This window comes from Malaclemys terrapin, chromosome 7 (genome assembly GCF_027887155.1).
Source record: "Malaclemys terrapin pileata isolate rMalTer1 chromosome 7, rMalTer1.hap1, whole genome shotgun sequence".
Lineage (NCBI taxonomy): Eukaryota > Metazoa > Chordata > Testudines > Emydidae > Malaclemys > Malaclemys terrapin.
In genome coordinates, this window is record NC_071511.1 from 8,684,454 (window position 1) to 8,705,755 (window position 21,302).

The following is a 21,302-nucleotide window of genomic DNA, read 5'->3' on the forward strand; positions in this document are numbered from 1 at the left end:
AGATTGAAGAGGCACCTGATAACAGTCTTCCAACAGGTTAAGGTCTGTTTAAAGATGACTGTGATCAATTGTTCTCCATGTCCACTAAAGGTAGGACAAGAAATAATGGGCTTAATTTGCACCAAGGGAGATTTAGGTTAGATATTAGGAAAACATTTCTAACTATAAGGGTAGTTAAGCTCTGGAACAGGCTTCCAAGGGAGTTTGTGGAATCCCCATCACCAGAGGGATTTAAGAACTGTTGGACAACGACTTGTCTGGGATGATCGAGGCTTACTTAGTCCTGCCTCTGTGCGGGGCGGGTCTGGACTACATGACGTTTCAAGGTCTCTTCCAGCCCTACTTTTCTACGATTGTGAGCATTTTTATTTTTTTTTTTATTTTAAAAAAGCAGGCACTTCTGATCTGTCAGCACTACTTGCTGTCCTCTACTAATCTCCATAAGGAAATCCACAAAAGCTACAAGGCTCGCAGCAGAGATATAGAAATGGATACGGGCTAGAATGTCTGTCAGATTAATGTAGTGTTACCACTGAGCCTGTTCAAGATTTACCATTAGATAATATATTGGTTTTATCTGAAAATCCTAACGCATCATGCACAATACACAAGATTGGTAAAAATTAAACGTTTTTTTTTTTTTTTTTTTTTAAAAGAAAGTAAAATAATCCAACCTCATTCTGGTTCAATATTTTCCGGTAGTTTGTACTGCGTTCAAGTATTGTGACATGAATTTTTCCATCCTAAAAAGACAGAAGAGAGAAACTGCAATGCTATATACCCATCTGCAGGGCCTGAGAGACCAAAAATACTCAGTAAAACTGCCATGAAATTTTTAAAGGAAACAATTACCTGAGTATTAAATATCTTCTCCGGGCCTGTGTAGAAATTAAGTGTCATATACAGGAGTAGCCTCCATACCCGAGAGAAAACTTGGCTAAAGACAAAGGGCTGTGCCGCTGTAGTGAAGATGCTCCTATACCAATGGGAGAGCTTCTATACCAATGGGAGAGCTTCTATACCAATGGGAGAGCGTAGTTCAGCCACATGCCCAAGAGGTGGTAGCTATCAATGGGAGAAGATCTCCTGTCAACATAGCACTGTCTACACAGTGGGTTAAATCGGTGTAACTACGTCGCTTTTGTGGATTTTTTCACACCCCTGAGCGGCGTAGTTATGCCGATATACATAACATAACGCCCTCCAAAATGAGCGAAATTTGAGATTTCCAATACATAAATATGTCATGTATTTTGCAAAATTCTTGACCCTAACAACAATGGAATGGTTTAAAAACTTGTATACTTTTATTGAGTATAAAAGAATTATTGCACTGGCCATTACAGGCGTATCTGAAAGCAGGAAAGAAACGGAGGATGATTTGTGCACAAGACCTGCAGAAAAAAGTTATTTTGCCTGTGTAGCAGTTCCCCCGCCCTCACCTTTTAAAATCAGTTGAACCCTTAGGGGTAAATTTTCCAAGTGGAGCCCAGAGATTTAGCGGCATGAGTTCCATTAATGTCAGTGGGAGACGCACAGCTAAATGCTTGTGCTTTGAAAGTGTATCCCTTAGTGATCACATGCAGGCTACTCTCCGGCAAATACTTCAGAAAATCAAAAGCTGCTGTATCCATCAATGCAGCCACTGTAATGGTCTGAAAAAATAACAAGTGTTTTAAAACTGATAAGCCTAGGGCCAGCCTGATGGTACCATGCAGGGATCAGAAAGTCAGATTTGATTGCTCCTTTCTCTGCTCCCAGGTCAGCAGGGACTGTGTGGCTCTGCAGAGGGAGTGCACCATGCATGGCTTTGTGGTGTTCAAGGACAGCACTTGATAGCCACTCCAGAAGGAGCGCCACATCCAGCTCTCCTGGCCTGGAAGAACATTTGTCATAATGCAGGTCCTTGGGGACAGACGGGCTGAAATGGGGAAGAGGTGTGCTAAGGTGTTCTCCAGTGGGAACAGGACTCTGGAGCAGCCGTTTACAAATACGTGCAGATATTTGCTAAAAGAACTATATGAAACAGATTGGCAAACAAAAGGTGGACCCAAAACATCAGTGCGAGGGACCAAAAAAAAATAGTAATATTTGCCACTGTTTTCTGAGAGACATTCACAGCTACTTCTACTTACTGGGGTAAGAACTATGATTGCTTAAAGAAAAGAAATGCAAGCTTCATACCACGATTGTATCAGTCATACCTTGGGTCCTTCTTGTGTGATATTTAATCTGTGTAACACATGCTGGGAAAATGCTCTAAATAATCCTGTACCATGACAGCCAGAGATCTGAAATCAGAGAGGCAATTTATATTATAATCCGATGCTTCACTTACAGTTTATATTATAATTTATATACTTGTGATAACTCAGCTAGGTTTTTCCAGCATTTGTTTGCAGAAAGTTCAATGCTGATCCGAACATAGATGTCTAGTTTTCACATTGACAGGATAAAAAGGACTCACCAGTGGTGTATTGTAAAATAAGCCATATCGCATTCGAGGCAATAATGAAAACACTGCTTCTTTAAAGCATACCTGTAAGGGAAGATCATTAAAGTTATGGTTGTACTCGAATACACAGTTAAAGGGGCACATTTCAAGCTTGCTCACTGCAGATATTGTTTCTATTGGGGCAGCAACTAAATGCACCAATCAAGGATTGTAGCATCATTATATTAGGCACTTTGCAAACTAACAGAACAAAGGGTATGTCTATAATGCAATCACACGGTGGGACTGCAGCTTGAGTAGACATAACTGAGCTAGCTGTAATCTAAATAGCTCCGGACCTGGAGCAACCTGGAACCCCGGGCTAGCCCGGGAGGAAGCGCATGCTGCTGCAGTTTCACTACTCCGGGACCTAAGCAAACTAGATTAAAACTAGCTCAGGTGTGTCTACTCGAGCTGCAGTCACACCTTGTGACTGCAATCTAGACATCCCCAGAGACAGTTGCTGTTCCAGAGAACTCAATCTGGGGTTTTGACAAGAGTCAACAGGTGAAAAAAGACAAAAAAGGAGTAGGGTAGGATGGTGGACAAGGGAATATTTGCAGTTTCATGGATCAGTAATCACAGGTGTCCATCTACCTGTGCAGATGGCAGCAATCTAGAGGCATTGTGGAAGAGGCAGGTTTCAAAGGAGGGATTTAAGAGAGGATAAGATGAACTCCCACTGAAGGCAGCTAGATTTTTGAGAACAAAAATCAAGGGTAGACTATATCCCACAGTCTTCATATCTTGCAGGCGGGGTTGAAGGGGGCAGGGAAGGAATATCATAATAGGTCATGAATATCAAACATAAAAGCTATATTAAGACACAGATGAGAGACATAACCCAATGAAAACTACAAGATTCAGAACGAATTCAGACAAGAAAACCCTTAGGGCTTGTCTATATGGCAAGTTAGTGCGTGGCAAGCCAGGGTGTGAATCTACAGCACAATAGCTTGCCACACAGTATCTCACTGTGTGAACCCTGCTACGACATGCTCACAGCTCCATAATGTGCTCCAATGTTTGAAACAGGCATACATGTGCTGCTGAAGCAAAAAACCCAATCTTTAAATATCTCCTCTCACAGAACCACGGAAGTATGGCCCTGTCTACACAACAGCTGCCACCACTTCAGGGAAGTGGGTTACAACCTTGGTCTTAATTTGTAGGGTAACCTTGAGTCTAGCTATGCTTTGTAACCAGGGTAAGGCCTTCTTCTGAAATACTGGCTTCTGGTTTGGCTGGGAAACTTCATCATGGCACTATAGCTTAATATACAATTCCATACCCTTTTAGAGTCATATGTTTTCAAGTGTATTATGTGATAGTCAGTAAATGCCTTCCAGGTCTCACTGAACAAATCACCATAGCCATACGAGCTCTAGGAGAAAAGAGAAAACACACATACACACACAGTGAATAAAAGCTCTCATGTAACAATCTGGATTCTATATATTAGTTCAGGTTCTTATATTGGCCCCATCACCATAGTAACCAGGACAGCCTGGAGTAAACCACAGAAGTTTGCAATGTCTGTGTTCGCTAACTCAGATTAACTGGCAATGAATCAACTCATGTTAAAACAGGCATACATTCTAGGCTAGACAAACCTGAAGAGGTGGAGAGACCAGCCAGCCAGGGGAGGTGTCCAGCACTCCCTCTTCTCCCCAAAGACAAAAGAACTAATAGTGGGTGTGAGGTGGCAGAGCAGAGGGGAGGATGGGTACGTAAAGTGGGGCTGCTGAGATTAACAAACCCATTTGTCAATGTATGTGCAGAGCAGGCATTTGAAATAAAGCGTTATTGTAAGTCTGCTCCGGATCCACCTTGATTTTGGGACAGGCTCCTGGATCTAGAAACACCCTCTGCACATGCCTACCTGCTTGAGTGACACAGACTGGCTACTTGATTCAGCCAGTGTGCCTTTGATGGAAATACTTTTATTTGCTGAATGAAATAACAGGCAAATTTGTGATGAAATTCAGCACTACCCGTAACGACTTGTTGCAGTATCTCATAACACAATGGGTAAGAGTGCTTCTAGTGGCTGGACCATATAAAGATGGAAACATGCTACTGGCTTTAAGCCAGTAAGGTCACATCTACTCTACAAACTTTGTTTGATGCAAGTTACGGTCACCGAAGTTAGTATACCGCTCATGCAGACTTAGCTGTTTGTGTTGGTGCCGCACATACCTACCAGGAGTCCTTGCTCCCTACAAAGTGTGGTACACCACAAGTAGGTATCCCAGTGTGCCATACACCACCGTCCAGCGCAATGCCTTTTGGGAAATTTTTACAGCGTACTGCGGAGTAGAACTTACATCAACCTAACTTTGAAATGTAGACTAGGTGTTCAGGGAGGTAGTTGTAGACACATGCACAAATAGGTCAACATAAATCACTGTGGGCTTGTCTATACTACCCGCCGGATCAGCGGGCAGCGTTCAATCCAGCGGGGGTCAACTTATCATGTCTAGTCTAGACACGATAAATCAACCACCAAATGCTCTCCTGTTGACTCCAGTACTCCACCAGAGCGAGAGGCAGAGGCGGAGTCGACGGGAGAGCGTCAGCTGTAGAGTAGATCTAAGTACGCTGACTTCAGCTACGTTATTCACGTAACTGAAGTTGCATAACTTCGATCGATCCCCCCCCAGTGTAGACAGGCCTGTGTCAGTCTAACTTCGTAATCCTAACAGACTCTGTCCTTTAGCTCAAGCAGTAGAGGCTCATACTGTCAGATCTAAAGGTTCTCGGTTCAATCCCTGCAGGTGACCCTGCCACAGAATCACCACACTTCTCCCCTTCCCCCGCCCCCCACACACGTTCTCTCCTCAGATATTAATAGATCACGAACATGTATGGAACAAAAGAGGCATCAGTGCTTTCTTCTGGACTACAGTTAGATATGCCCTCAGGAAAGTTGGAAGCAGACTGCTGTTTGCAGCACGTACACTTCCTTTGGATGTTGCAGCAGTTTTGTCCGTCAGTCTTTAATGTGAAGTGAAAATAATTTTTAATAAAAACAATGTTTTAAAAGAGACTAATAAAGATTGCAAGACAGAGCAGGCAGCCAGTGAAATGTAACAGAATCTAAAGGATGGCATATTTCATTAGCTTGCAGCTTTGCTTTTCACCCTCACTGCTGCAATGAAGTTTTAATGAATTTCAGGTTCGATATTATTCTCCAGCAGCTTGTGTTATAAGAACTGCACTTCCAGATCAGTAGCAAAGCACTGATCTTCAAAGCTGAAAGCTCTACTCCTATCGCTGCCTATTCGCCATAAAAGAACTGATTGTAGAGGAATTTATAAACGGTACTTTTTTATATGGCTGAAGGTGGGGTGTCTGCAGATAGATGCCCGATTAGATGCCCCATGTATTTCCTGTTCATTTTCTGCTTTGCTTCCCCTACATCTAATGGCATTTCTGTTTAATAAGGACAGTGCAGCAATTCTACAGTAGCCAAAAAGTACATGCATATCTAATTGCGTTAAGAAAAAAAGGGAATCAATGCTCAGCTGGAGTCTGTCTTTTAGTAACCACAGACACCTCTCAGCAAATCAAGACGTTTCTTGGTGCCATCATCTGGTGGCAAGAAGTAATAAAATCGGTGTCAACAAAAGTGATCTGTTCCAGGACATAAAAAAATTGCACTTATTTTGTGTTATGCATTTGTAAGAAGTAATAAAATGTTAAGACCCTAGTAATATAGGAACAATAGGAAACGTATCCCAGCTGTTTTTAAAAGGAAATCATCATGATGCTTTGATATATTTGATCTCTTAGAAAAACCACAAATTATATGTTTTCATGTCCCTATTAAACTTACAGAGGCTACATGTGAAGGAAGACTGATGCTTATATTTTATATGTATTGGCTTCTAATATATTAGAGAACCTAGAAACAGGTTTTTTTGTCTGATTTGTCCAGGAGGATTCATGTTGAAGAGCAAGGAGTTATACCCTGCTGAGACTTGGCAATTCTAGGAAGGTTAACATTCAGATGAGTTAGAACATACAGAGAATGCAGAAAATAGTTGTTAAAAATTAAATCCTGCATTAGTTTGAGACAATGTTCTAGAGAGGTGGAATTTCTGGACTGCAATGTTATTGCTAATTTTTCAACCAAGTGATTAAAAAAAACTGGTCCTACATCACTCAATACTGGTTAATAAACTAATTTCCCCATGCTTAACAGACACAAATTGTCCGTTTCAATTCAGCAAGGGCCACTGAAAATGTTCAATTAGAAGTAGTGTAGTTAGGTGGGATTAATTTATTTTTTAATGTCATAGTAGCACATTTGAAGGCGATCAAGAGCACGGACTGCAAAAAGACTGTTCATGAGCTAGCCATTAAACAGCAATATTTAGGGTGTTTGCTTGGGAGTTTTTTAAATACAGGTTGCACATATCTTTTGTGGGGGAAACAATACAAGCAGCTGTGTTTCCCTGTCTCATACCTACAAATTCCATAAGACTAAATCTAACCCAAAGTTCTTAGGGGAAATTCTACTTTGAAATCTATCTGAAGAAATAATATCAGACGGTGAAAGGTAGAGATAATTAGAAAGATTTTGTTATATACAATGAGAAACTAAACACTTTGCAATACAGCTGGAATACAGTGGCAACACTCAAAGTACTTACTAAAATTCCAGCATGACTAAGATTACCGTTCTCTCAGTGCTGTAGCAGTGTAGCATTCTATATGGTAAGCACTAAGGACAGTATTTCAAAACAGGATCTTAATTAAGCAACATCTGTGCAGGCGTTGGATGTGGTTTGGTTAACAGATCACTAGTACAGCTGTGCTGGCCAGGACAGGGTTAAACACTGTGCCGTGCTGTGCGGGAGCATCTTCTTGAATTGGCCAGCAGACAGGCCCAGAAGTGTGCGCGCTCAGGATCCAGGGACGGGTTAATTCAGCCCTCCCTAGCTGGAGTGGTGTTTCGCAGCGTGGTCGCTCTTGCAGGAGCGAGGCTAGCTCCAGTGGAGAAACTTGAGCTAACTCTTGCAGTGAAGACAAGTCCTTCGTCTCAGTTTTACTGGTATGAACAAGAGGTGGGTCAAAATCATGGCCGCCCGGGGAGGGGACTGGGGGGGGATGGGGCAAGTGGGGCAATTTGCCCCAGGCCCCGGGCCCCACAGGGGCCCCGCGAGCCCTGGCTGAGAATCCCTCCCCTGGGATTTTTACTCACCCGGCGGCACTCCAGGTCTTTGGCGGCACTTCGGCGGCGGGTCCTCCAGTGCCACCGAAGACCCAGAGCAAGTGAAGGACCTGCCGCCGAACTGCCGCCGAAGACCCGGAGCACCGCCCAGTGAGTACAAGCGCCGCAGCGGGTGGCGCCTTTTTTTATGTCCGCTCCCCCGAAATTGCTTTTCCCCAGGCCCCCTGATTCCTCTGGGCGGCCCTGGTCAAAATTCCACCATGCTCACGAGGTGTTTTTCAACAAAACAGTCCTTCAGCGCTGGAGCCTGATACTCCTTCCTGCAGTCAGGTAGGGCGTGTGTCACTTAGTGGAATTCACCCTGCCGGGCAAGACGTCTCTGCAGGACAGGTGGGATTTTCAGGCCCTAGGACTCCATATTTTAAAGATGCAAAGACTCACATGTGTCATTTAGCAGGTCTCAGCAAGTGATTTGTATAATAAATAAGCAAAGGCTCATTCTAGGGCAGAATTGCTGCTTTGTTAGAAGATAAGCATGGGGTGAACACAATACATTGCGTGATATAAACTGCTACAAAGATTTTAAAAGGAAGTCCTACTTACAGTGTCCCACATGACAATGTTGACATCTGTGCTGAATGAATTGTTAATATGCTGAGTGATATAAAGATTGACAAAGTCACAGAAGTGATGATACATATTAACACCTGGCAGGAGAAAGAAAAGCTCTTTACTATAAAGCAGGGTACTACATTATTCATTCCCATTTTTGCAAACACTCGTGTTTATTATTCACAGGGAAATTACTAAATACAGAAAAGGTCTGGGTTTTAAATTAGTTTTACTCTTTATGTGACTGAGAATTTATTATACGCCTTAGCGATGCAGAGTTTCAGAAGGGATGGAATCACATGAGAAAACTATGAATTAACCAGATATTTTAAGAAAAATCCAAGGAATAGGTAGGGCAGCCAAAAGCAATAAGAAATTAAACTTCTTTGAAGTTACACTTGCTATTGTGATTTCCTGTTGTATACTAAAACCACTACCACATTAACGGTACTGCAATGTCTAGCTGCACATAGCAAACACTAATATTAGGACTTCAACAAAATGTTTTCAGGCTTTTTAAAAAAGGTACATAAACTTCACCTTGGGATAAGATGCTATTCTCGCGATGTTATTCATTTAGCACCTGCTCCAAAGCATGCTTCAAACAGACTCTTGAGCAGTGTTTTACCCACTCCTATTTTTTTTTTTTTTTAAAAAGCCTAATCCATTTGTCTAAATACCAGACTAAGTATTCTCCCCTATTAATGTTAAATCTCTAAAATGAAGAACATTAAAGCGAAGATCAATAAATTGAAGAAATGCTAAAATATTCACGATGGAAAGACCTTCATAAGATACTTCAAGCCTCTCATGAAGTAGATATGGTGCAGGACAGAAATCACTAGGGCTCTCCCATAATGAAGTAGATAAGATATTACATACTTTCCAGCTGATTTTCACATAGTTCAAAGTCTTTAAAAATAGCTTTTAAAGAAGTCTTTTTACTTTTAAAGTGACAAACCTACATAAAAAGTTATTTGCTTGGGTTCTTTTCTTGAAGTACATGACTTCCACCCACCACCCCATAACCGTTACATACCTATGTAGGCAGAAGCTGCAATTATTGAAGTGACATAGCCAGTAATAAACTATGTTTATTCCCATAATGTGCAAGTGAGATATGAAAATAGTCATCAGTCAAAGTGTAATGGAAGTGGTGTGAAACTTTTCTGGTTTTTTGTTTGTTTTAAGCATCTATTAATAGTACAAAACTTGCACTTTGTCACAATCTCACAGATTTGGTTGAACTATGAAAAGCGAGTGAAAACAAAGTCTTATAATCTCATTCTACTTCAAAGATCTATAAACACCACATACACGTTCAGAGTTAATTTCATACACACACCCTAAAAACGTAATGTAAATGGACACTACATTATCACACTGTATGAAGCAGAAAAATAATATCTGTTACCTGCATCTAATTTCATGAAGTAAGTTGGCTTTTCAATAATAATGTCACATTTGCCATCTTCTATGGGTCTGAAGCTTAGTGGAGTATATGTCTGGAGTTCGGCAAACCTGAAATTATTCAATGACATGTAATGCGTTTTTAAGATAATGTGCCTGAATACAAGTACCTATTACACATTCAGAATTTAGTGACAGTTCACCATGTAAATTTCATCTAATAATGCTGCCAAAGTTTGATAAGGTTTGACAATTGAAAATTATTTTTAATTGTAACTGAAGGGTTTTAGGTCATTAGCTTCAAAAGGTTAAAAATTCTGCCTTTGATCTCAGGAGCAAGCAGCATCTTTGATCTACAAATCAACCCAGCAGAGAACTGTGAAAAGAGTCTTTCCTTCCATCCATATTTCCAGGGTGCAGTTAATTTGAATGCATTTCTGTCCAACTTATTGATCTCCATTTAAAAGGCATTTCACTACAGACCGCAATGCTTTGGCGAGATTAACGCCCGCAGGTGCAAGGGTGATTAAGTCTGAAGCCAATTAGGAGGATTCATTTTGCTGGTAACCACCAGTCTGCATATTGACAGTCATCTTTTGAAAATGGATCAGAGTTTCAGATGGCATTGAGATTACTGATCACAGTGGGGACAATGAGGTTAAACATGGCCAGAGAGAGGAACCCAAGGGAACTCCAGTGAGGTCAGAGAAAGAACAAATGGAAGCGGACAAGGAGGCAAACTGAATCCTTAGATCCTACTTGATGCCTCCAGTTCCACCTGCCCTAGAGATTAACCTGCAACTGTGGGTATGTCTACCACGCAATTAAGGTGGCCATTTGGCCAGCCACAGGTTTTTAATTGCAGTGCAGACAAACCCTATGTGACAGCAGTACTTAGTATCCCACACTATCTCATTCAAGGATGGAGTGTCCTCACAAAACACTGCCCTGCAACAGTCCCTGAGCCCAGCCCATAATTTCAAGCACAAACTCCCTTTTGCAGGTACAGGAGTGTAAAGCACAGACATCAAGTAGGCCCCAATTCAGCAAAGCACTGATGCTCAAAGTTTAAGCACCTGGCTGACCCGGGAAATGGTGCTTTTCATCCCTAAATCTCAAACCACTGTACACAAAGAATTATCATTACTGCCTCATTCTACAGACGGGATAGCGGAGGTGCAGACAGGTTAAGTGACAGTACTCAGACACACAGCTAGGCAAAGGCAAGGCAAAGATCAGAAGCCAGGTTTCTGGCTCCCAGCACCGTGCTCAGTCCGTTATTACTTTTTCACATTTTTGGTTTGTGTCAGAGACTGTTTCAAGTGGATCCCGAACAAAATGACAGTGCTGCTTTTGAGTCAAGACGGGACAATATCCTTTTCTCCAACTAACTGTTGGATCAATAGTTACTCAAACTTAACACTGTGAGACATTTACAGTCTTTTGCCCATGTCACTGTTGAAAACAGCAGCAGCAAATGTATGACCACTTCGGGTTCTGCTATGCCTACTTGAGTGTGGGATTCAATTTGGATTCATTTCTTATTTCCGAGAGTCAGTATTTCTCAGTATGAAACGCATTAGCACGAAATGCCTCACTGAGAACTGTTGGTGCCAAAGAAAGTCAGACCGAGAAAGAAGAGTAAAAACCGACTCTAACTTGGACACCGCTACAATTCCAAATCATACCAAGACTGCAGAGGGCTCTTGCGCTGACCTTCAGCCAAGAAGGCTTGACTGTCAAAGTTACAATGACCTCCGATCTCTCCTTTCTGGAGAAAGTCTTCCTTGAATCTGATGCAAAGGAATAAAAACATATTAACATAAAGTACCTGGCCCCAGCGTAGCAGTTCAAGAGGAGCCCAGCCCAAGACAGATCAGTATTGAGGTACACAGGTAAGCCTGCCCAGCAGCCAGTTCAGGCCAATGCAGGTGCTAGGTCAATTCAGCAAAGTACTTAACCATGTGCTAAAGTTTCGGCACAAGTAGCCCCACTGACTTAAATAAGGCTACACACATGCTTAATGTTAAGCACGTACTTAAGTACCTTGCAGAACTGGGGCCTTCGTTTCACTTTCTGAGCATTATATTCACTCACAAAAATCACTTAATACAAATTATCATCTATTTTCATATAGTACAAGAGGGTTGAAATTTACCAGGAAGTGATAGCACAGACTACAGAAAAACCACTGGTGATTCTTCCAACACAGAATATCTTTGAGCCAATTGATACATTTCATACTATTACAAGAATTCAGATTGCACAGTATTAAAAATAACATTCAAAAATATAGCAATACTGTACCTTGATTATCAATAGGGAGATATTCCAACTACTAACATTACATCTTTTAATTAGGTTTAAATGTCTGTGCTAGTTAAAGGGACATCAGTAACTTTTTTTTAAAGTCATTTTTTAAAGTCAGAGTGGAAATGTTTTCTATGATAACAAGTAACATCTAAGATTAACAGAAAAGATCCCCAAATTCTTCTCAATTTTTTAAATGTCTTTAATTTGTGCATGTAATGACACTGCCTATTCAGTTAGAGTTTCCTCTTGTGCAATCAGTTAGTCCTCAATTCTGTAGTGAGTGCCATGTAGGTGGATTGCTGCACCAACATGGAGCTCAGTACAGGAGATGGAAATTAAGTGTTACTGTAATTACACAAAGAAGTGACACTAAACAGTTTACCAAGAAATGACTAACAGATGATAAAAGCATATTACAGACATGAGTAGCATGTGTAATCTTGTTATAAGCATGCCGGTAGGAGCTGTAAGGAACTGTTAAAAGCAATCTAGTGATCTGTCGGATTCTATTGATTTATTAAAATACATATTAATCATAAATTAACCCTTTTAAAAACTATTTATAAATGTAGCCTTACTAGTAAGTGTGACCAAGCACTTCATACAGCAATAGAGGCAAGAAAGATATATACATTTTTAAATAGGAAAATGTGATTGTGAACCCAAGAAATATTACAGGGGCTCAGGGCAGGTGTAGCAACAAACTATCTTGAACTCATTTTTTTAAATTTGTCTAGATTTTAAGTTAACTGCATCCTTTAAAATTATGTGCACTCTAAACATGCTTAATTGGTTACATTGCTTTTGCCAATGGTCAGATGTGTTATTTAAAAAAGGAGATCTACATATTCCCCAAAATCAAATTGCTTCCAAGAGAAAAAAACAGATGTGGGTGGTAGGGTGACCAGATGAGAGGAAGAAAATATTTGGACACGGGGGAGTGGGGGGGGGGGGGGGGGCGCGTGTCCGCCGGCGGAGCAAAAAACAAAAAACTGCTGGTGGAGCGAAATATCGGGACAAATTGCGTCCTGACCAGAGATCAGTCGGGATGTGGGACAAACACCTAAAAATCGGGATGGTCCCGATACGTCTGGTCACCCTAGTGGGTGGTCCTACCGTTTCTTCCCTTGAGAACTTCAATGAGTGGTGGTGCCATACATGGTAAATGCAACACTCCAAAACTTCCCTTCCTGAAATCTACCCTTGTGATTGATATTCAATGTCCAGATCCTGCAAAGACTTGCATTATTTTACAAGTCATCCCACTGACTTCAGTGGGGACTACTCACCATGCATAAAGCACATGCTTAAGTCTCTGCAGGATCAGGTCCCAAGTCTCACCAGTAAGCTGTCTGGTTTGCACCAGTGTAAATGTGGGAAGAACCTAGCACAATTAGTCTTTGGTTCTATAGGTTTTGAAACCCAGGTACCAATGCACTAGATAACTGCAGAGAGGGAGATTTGTGAAATATGCATTTTGAAGTGTACTTTCCCTGGTGTTTCCTGGTATTGCTGGAACATAAGCAATTCACAGACCTGTCATGGTTTCGCTTTGTGGTTCTTAAATCAATGTACAAGTTTGTCGCTCTACAATGCTGGAGGTACTGTGAGCAGGCCAGAGATGAATCACCCTGTGCAAAAAGAATAAATAGGGATTGATTAAAATAAAATAATACTAGGAGCAGAAGAACATAAGAATAGCCACACCAGTAGTCCATCTCGCCCAGTATCCTGTATTCCAACAGTGGCTGGTGCCAGATGATTCAGAGGGAACGAACAGAACAGGGCAATTACGAGTGATGCATTTGTTACCCTCCTCTCTCAACTTCTGGCAGTCAGAGGTTTAGGGACACCCACGGCATGGAGATGTGTCCTTGACCCTCTTGGCTAATAGCCATTAATGGACCTATCTTCCATTAACTTATCTAATTCTTTTTTGAACCCAGTTATACTTTTGGCCTTCACAACATCCCCCGACAATGAGTTCCACAGGTTGACTCTGCACTGTGTGAAGAATTACTTCCCTTTTTTTGTTTTAAATGTGCTACCTATTAATTTCATCAGGTGACCTCTGGTTCTTGTGTTATGTAAAGGGGTAAATAACACTTCCCTATTCACTGTATCCACCCTATTCATGATTTTATAGACCTTTATCTTATCCCTGCCTTAGTCATCTCTCTTCCAAGCTGAACAATCTCAGTCTTTTTAATCTCTCATCATACAGAGGCTGTTCCATACCCCTAACATTTTTATTGCCCTTCTCTGTACTTTTTCCAATTCTAAAAGATCTTTTTGAGTTGGGGCGACCAGAATTGCACACAGTATTCCAGGTGTGGGTGTGCCATGGGGTTATGTAGTGGCATTATTTTTAAAAACTTATGAAGACTGCATTGTTTATCTTATAAGTATATAAAAACACCTACCTTTGCTATAGGCTTGCAGTGGGTTTTCATTTCATCCAGCCTCTCTTTAACATAACCAAAGTCAGCTTGTTTCCAGAATATCTGCTGAGCTGTCTCAATGTCATTGGCCCTGATGCATGAAAAAAATTCAAGGACCTTCATTTAATACATTTTAGCTTTTTGAAGTGGCTCTTTAATTCAAACGGCAGGAGGATGCCTGAGAAATTAGTTTTATTTATCCTCATCTTCTGAGAGATCTCAAAACTAGCCAGTCAAATTAGACTGGAAATAAGGTGACAGTAATTAGCCATTGGCACAATTTACCAAAGGTCATGGTGGATTCTCCATCACTGACCATCTTTAAATCAAGATTGGATGTTTTTCTAAATGATATGCTCAAGGAATTATTTTGGGGGATTTCTATGGCCTGCGTTATGGTGATCACAACAGGGCCTTTGAGTCTATCAATTTATGAAAGCAGAGCTACAAAAAGCAATATCTATGCCTCTTGTAACCAATGCATTTGGTGGTTAATGGAAGGTTATTTTATGTTTTTAATTCCTATAATAGACAATCTCAGACTAGACAGAATAAAAATAGGACATTAAAAATGAGAGATACACAAAAAGGACACAAAGTAAATGGAAAGTATATTAGTTATGACGGCACAGATCCTGCAAAATGATCCCCGCTGTATGGATCCAGCACTGGGGCTATGAGAAGGACAAACAACGTCCTCAGGCCAAATTTCAACAGATATCAAAACTGAAGGTTTTGTCCTTAGACTGTGCATCATAGAGACTGGGTGGAGAACATGGTCCATAACTGAAAATACCATTCCCCTAACCACGGAAGGAGTCTGACAACCATCTTATAGAGTAGGCTCTCTCCCCTCACAAGCTGAAGTTATTAATACATAAACCAGAAGAGAAGAGCCAGCCAGTGTATTGTTTTCATCTCCATTCAGTTTCAAAACAGGAATCATATCAGCTGGACACAGACAAAAACATCAAGTTCTCTTTTCTTTTTTTAAGCTATGAAAAAGGTACTTGAATTTAAGGCTGTATGATAACAAGCTAGCTCAGGGGTTGCAACCTTTGGCACACAGCCCATCATGGTAATCCACTGGCGGGCCGCGAGACGTTTTGTTTACGCAGCTCCCGTTGGCTGGGAAAGGCGAACCTTGGTCACTAGGAGCTGCGGGCGGGGGGGGCATGCCTGCGGACTGTCAATGTAAACAAAATGTCTTGCGGCCCACCAGCGGATTACCGTGATGGGCTGCATGCCAAAGCTTGACGACCCCTGAACTAGCCAGTCTGCATAAATATCATGACATGAAGTACTTCAAATAACACTTTTTTTTCCTGAAAAAGTTCAATGTTATGCACATCTCCATGAAGAAATAAACACTGCACTATACCTTGAAACAACTAAGTTAACTCAATATCCAAAATAAACATCAGTGTGGTATGTTAGGGACATGCCGTACTTCTATACATTTAAAATGGAAACTTACCATCCCGTTTCAACATAATCACACACCGGGTAACCAAACCTGAATTCTGGCTTGCAGGATCGCTCATAGCCCCAGCAGGATTTTAGATTCTTCAAGTATTTCTGTAACACAGGAGATCCCCATTGAGAACTGTTGGATTATTAGGTTATATTTCAGCAAATTTCAGCTGACTTCCAAATAACAGTTAGCTAACACCAGTCTTGCATAAAAAGCTTTCAATTTTACGTTTTCTCACACTAAATTATCACAAGGAACTGTTTAGATTACCTATTTATATCTTGCGCCCCAGTCTTGCAAACACACACACACTTTTATGCACAAGTATTATTTCCATGGACTTCAATAGGACTTTATGCATGAGTTGGACACGTATATAGTGCTTGTAAGATTAAAGCTTTAGCACTTGAAATTTCAATACACCTGACATAAGTTTGGAGGTGACAAGCAGACTACACCAGCCTGGTAGCAAGTCTAGAAACTTTCTAATAACTGTATTTAGTATACAGAGCTTCTTTCACATGTCTGAACGTGCTATTCAGTGTAAACAAGCCGGTTTCTCTTTTGGCTATATGGTAATTGTGACAGGGGAGGGGAACGATTTGGGGTGGGGGTGAGTACTTAGGCTCCCAACCACCCTCCTTTTTCCCAGGGGCAAAAAGTGATTCCCCCTTTACACTGGGTTTCTGCCCCTTCTTCTGTGGCTTGTGCTCACTGGACATCTGGGCTTGCTCAAAAGGGATCAGCCAGAGAGGCCATTTCTAATACAAATTTTAAAGGTTTATCCCACATGCCACTCAGTACATCTTTCATTCATACTCAAGGAATGTTCCTGAGCAAAGAGATCAAGCAGTTAGTCATACTCCTCAGCCCTCTGCCCTTTTACCCATTTTGTCGTGAGGTCACACATCTTATAAGCATATTCACTATGATTCATGCCAGCACTCTTTTTAAGATTTCTAAATTTCAAACTATACACTTCTGGAGTAATTTGAAACGTTTGTAAAACGGCTTTCTTACATTCAAAATATTTCAAAGCTTCCCGAATTGGCATTTCATTAAATACATTTAAAGCTTTACCACACAGTTTTGTAATCAGACTTTCTTGTCCTCGGGAATATATGAACCTCATATAGCTTTTGAAAAGTGGTAAGGTATTCCTCAATGCAGTCTCACAGGACACAACTGCAGGACACGACTTGTCCAAGCTGAGGGCTCCTTGAGTGGAGAGAGATGTCGGTAACTCTGGGATCTTTCCATGTTTTTCTATCAGATCCCGATTATATTTCCTCTCCTCCTTCTTCTTCAGCTTCTTTGTCTTTTAGCTCCACGGCTCTTTTATGGGCTTCAGGTTCTTGTAGTCTCAACTCCATGGCTCGCCTGTGGGCAGCTTCCAGTCTCATTTCTGCCTGCCATTTCTGGTATTCGCTGCCTTGCTCCCTTTCTTCTGCCTCCAATTTGGCTAATTGTAGCTTTGCAGTTGTTTCAGTGATGCTCATTTTTATGCTTTATTGTTTCTATTTCAATTACCCGAAATAAGCGAACAGAAAATAACAAACTAACTTTCTTTGACTGTTCCCAGCCAGACCTGAGACTCACTTAAAATCGCTATACCAGCGCTTAAAGTGTAAACCTCATTTGAAATAATGAGCTATGCACACACCCTGCTTGCTGCGCCACTGTGACATACCCAGGGTACAATCTGGACTGATAAACAGCTGTGTCACCTCTGCTCTCTAAGCTGAAGTGCCTTTAATACTGCATCGCTGTGAGAGCTACCACTCCTGCTCACACACAGCCTGTAAGTTACTCCCAGTTTTACTGAGTGCTGAAGCCAGCCACTCCTGAATTACACTGCAGAGCTACACTAGCGAACTCCCAGTCTTTCCCCAGAAACGTACATCTTGTACTGCCCAGCTCTCTCCTGGGTAACACAAGCTCATAAATAGTCCATCATTTTATGAACAGAAAACGATATGCACAAATCTGGTTATCCCAAATGAGGTTTCCCAAACACTTCAATGCAAACACACTGGTTTAGATAAAAACAAGTTTATTAACCACAAAAGGATAGATTTTAAGTGAACATAACTAATGAGGCATAAAAGTCAGAATTAGTTACAAGGAAAATAAATGTAAAACGCAACTAATACCTAACTAGAATGAATTCAAAGCAGGCCTACTGGCTGAACTTTCAGACAGGATCCCTCCCCCAATCCAATGTTGCTTCCTTTGTTCTTCAGGTGTCACAGATTCCATGGGCAGAGAAAGGGAGGAATGATTTGGGGCATCTGCCCTCCCTTCACATAGTTCTTTCCCTTCTTCGAGAAGCATCTCCAGCTGAAGTTCAGGAGACACAACGCCTGTGAGGATGGGAACCCCAAGCTGTTTCTTTTTAAGAGGTAGATTTCTCGCCCAGGTCCCTTTTCCTGCCAATGAATAGCCACTTAAGCAGGTGATGGCTCATTTGACCTTGCTGACATCTGGGCTGAGGTGTCATCTTGTCTTTTTGTCTCTGAGAAACTGGTTTGGCTGCTTCCCAGATTTGGAACCGGTCTTAGTAACACCATACTGTGGAATCCTATAACTTTACATACAATGTTGCCACACACATTTTCTCAGGACAATATTGACCAGCGAGTTATGAGTTTTCAAATGATACCTCACAAGGCATAGTTGTACAAAGATTATTATAATAGTGTGCAAGGGGTGAATACAGACCATCACAGTAATTAACAAAAAACTCTTTATATATCAAATCCCTTCCCCCCTCCCCATTCTTGTGACAGTATGGGAGTCAAGAACGAGCACTGCTTAGTAGTTTTAAGGAAGAGCTCTAACCCCAGAGATGACCAACACATTGACAAATAGACCAACTTATTACCATCTTTAACTTCTATGATTCTAAGAATAAGCAACCCCAAAATTACATTTGAGTAAACACAGAAATACCTACTTTATATGGGCAATGAGAGTCCTGCTTACAGACTGTGGCAATATGCCGATTGTTGTGCAGAAAGTATGGAATATGCTCTTCTGGTACATTGATACTTTTGTAGCTATATAATGGCACTTCTGGAATGTTTTTGATTTCAGTAAGATTTTCATCTTGGGCATTAGCTAGGATTTCTTGAAGCAGCACTCCAAACGCAAGCAACATTAGCATGGCAGCCAACTAGTCCTGCAGTTAAGAAGGAAAGACAGTAATGTAACATCTATTGGTCAATATTCTGTCAAATTAATACACTTTCAGTATTTTGTCTTGGACCATGCAGCTTTTTCCCAGGCAGGGCAAACTTGCACTGAGATTAATTCGTACAGTCTCTGAATTGTCTGAAAAATGAATCATTAGTCACGAGGGGTTATTAAGCATTGCCAACTCAAATTCAATGTGAAATGGGTGTATTGCCTTTCACCGAGTCCCAAGGAATCCTGAGTGTCCAAATCAGGAAACTATATATAGACTATATGGTATCTGGACTGTAGGAAGAACTTGTTTTACAAAACTGCCTACATTTTTTGAGATTATAAAAAATAAACTTTTAAAAGAATAGGGACGTTGGAAAATACTAATGGTTTCCTTGCACAAAGTGGGAATGCATCAGCCAGTTGAATGGCAATATATAAAATCTCTGAAACATTACAAGCAATCGCAATATGGCATCTAAGTTTCTGAATGCATCAGTCTGGTTATGCTTTATTAACACTGCACGTTTGTTTTTTTTCAAGGAGTATATTATAACAATGTAATATACATATATCCAGTCTTCAGCTCAAGAGTGGATGCATTTCTAGAAGATACACTTTAATGGACAAACAAGTTATTAGGCTCAATACAGGAGTAACTGGAGGAAATCCTGTGGCCTATGCTACACAGAAGGTCAGACTAGATGATATAATGGTCCCTTCTGGTCTTAAAATAAATGCATCTGTAAACCACTAAAGCTATTAGCAATATTCCTATGATGCAGTCACCCTTACCTAGCTATTCAAGGAGAACTGCTCTAGATTTTCTGGCTACAGGGAAGAATTAAATACATTTTGCATAGAAGATCTCACATACAAAATCACGGACCTTGAGACTATTCAATAAGCAGAATTGTCAGTACATTTTTAGTCATACACCTGTAGCTCTTCAAACTGTGCACACAGCCCAATCTATAGCTTTAAACATTGCCTTCCCCAGCCTCTCCGAGTCGTACTCCTATTGCTGACAAGCTTTCAGTTAGGCAATCTTCGCCTTTCCTACAGAATTCATTACCATAGTTATCTAAGGGTCTTCAGAAAACCAACAGTCAGCGTTAGTACGAGCACCCTTTTCCTCCTCAGAGATCTTCAAACACAAAACCAGCTCCCTACTCTCTACATCGGAGATGAACTCTCTAACTACAGCTCCCTCTTCTATAGTTACAAGTCTCCAATGGATCAATACAACTACATTTTGAGGGACATTCAATTCTGAGCCTGGAATTTGCTCCTACAATCATAATTTGTGATTACAGGAACTCATGCTCACGAATGAATGACAAAATGTAGATTGCAACTGCTTGCAGTTGAACGGCGACATTCTGTAACAAGCACATTAGTTAACTGTGAGGCAAAATTAAATGCTGCTCTTAAAAATGAGGCCGGTCTTTCAGCACAGAGGGGTTTGGGACTCTGTAACCAGACAAGACACAAGGAATAGAATTTTGAAGTTACCCGTTGCTAAATTCAAGATATCAGAAGTGGAAAATGTGGGTAGCAGGGCTCCATGCAAACTCAGTGAGTCCTTTCAGGCAGATAAATGCCTAGGGAATATAAATTCATGGAGCCTTTCACAGAGTACAGGTTACATGTCCTGAGCTAAGGCACCAATGGGCAGTTTTGCAAAGTGCCAAGTGCCTTAGACATTCATAGAACCCGACTGCCTTTAGGACAAATTTGACATCCGGGAAAGTAATGGGAAGCTAGTGTGTGCAAAAATAGTACTTCCTCTCAACCGCCACAAACCCAGAGGCACCCAGAGGTGGAGGAAATTCAAGTAGCCTGTCACACTAGTTGATGCTTTAACTGAGTCAAGGTTTAGACCCTCAAACTGCTTTAATCCCTCCTCCCCCTAGAGCTGGAGGAACAATGACCTGGAAGGCCACTTACAGCCCTTTCTTTGACACCAGGGCAGGTCCAGGCCAGTGTGGGACAGGGAGAATGGAAGAGGATTCTCCAGCTTCGCCTCTGAAGGGGGGACTAGCTATGGGGGTTAATGCTCTGCAGAGACCCTACAAATATACAATAGCCAATACAAGTTCAATAACATCCTCCCCAATCTCTGAGAGGGAGATACCAAGTGCCAGACCCCCAAGTTGAGCCAGTTCCTTTTACACACACACACACTTCCAG

At 41.2% G+C, this 21,302-nt stretch overlaps 1 protein-coding gene across 8 annotated transcripts in view; it reads right to left on the bottom strand.

Moving 5' to 3' along the window:
• The window catches only part of EOGT (EGF domain specific O-linked N-acetylglucosamine transferase), a 32,943-nt gene that overhangs the window by 10,314 nt on the left and 1,327 nt on the right, over positions 1 to 21,302 (bottom strand). For 7 of the 8 annotated variants that reach the window (XR_008445716.1, XR_008445717.1, XM_054035284.1 and 4 more), the window contains exons 2-12: positions 18,880 to 19,104; positions 15,927 to 16,027; positions 14,432 to 14,540; positions 13,545 to 13,639; positions 11,384 to 11,488; positions 9,700 to 9,806; positions 8,277 to 8,380; positions 3,786 to 3,878; positions 2,468 to 2,539; positions 2,205 to 2,291; positions 675 to 743 (exon numbers count right to left, since the gene is read on the bottom strand). Coding sequence is in view for 6 of the 8 variants with exons in the window: in XM_054035284.1 (XP_053891259.1) it covers positions 675 to 743; positions 2,205 to 2,291; positions 2,468 to 2,539; positions 3,786 to 3,878; positions 8,277 to 8,380; positions 9,700 to 9,806; positions 11,384 to 11,488; positions 13,545 to 13,639; positions 14,432 to 14,540; positions 15,927 to 16,027; positions 18,880 to 19,089 (1,152 nt within the window). In the remaining 2 variants the exon portion in view is untranslated. Of the gene's footprint in view, positions 1 to 674; positions 744 to 2,204; positions 2,292 to 2,467; positions 2,540 to 3,785; positions 3,879 to 8,276; positions 8,381 to 9,699; positions 9,807 to 11,383; positions 11,489 to 13,544; positions 13,640 to 14,431; positions 14,541 to 15,926; positions 16,028 to 18,879; positions 19,105 to 21,059; positions 21,265 to 21,302 lie in introns of those variants that run through there. The other variant, XM_054035285.1, reaches the window with a different exon arrangement.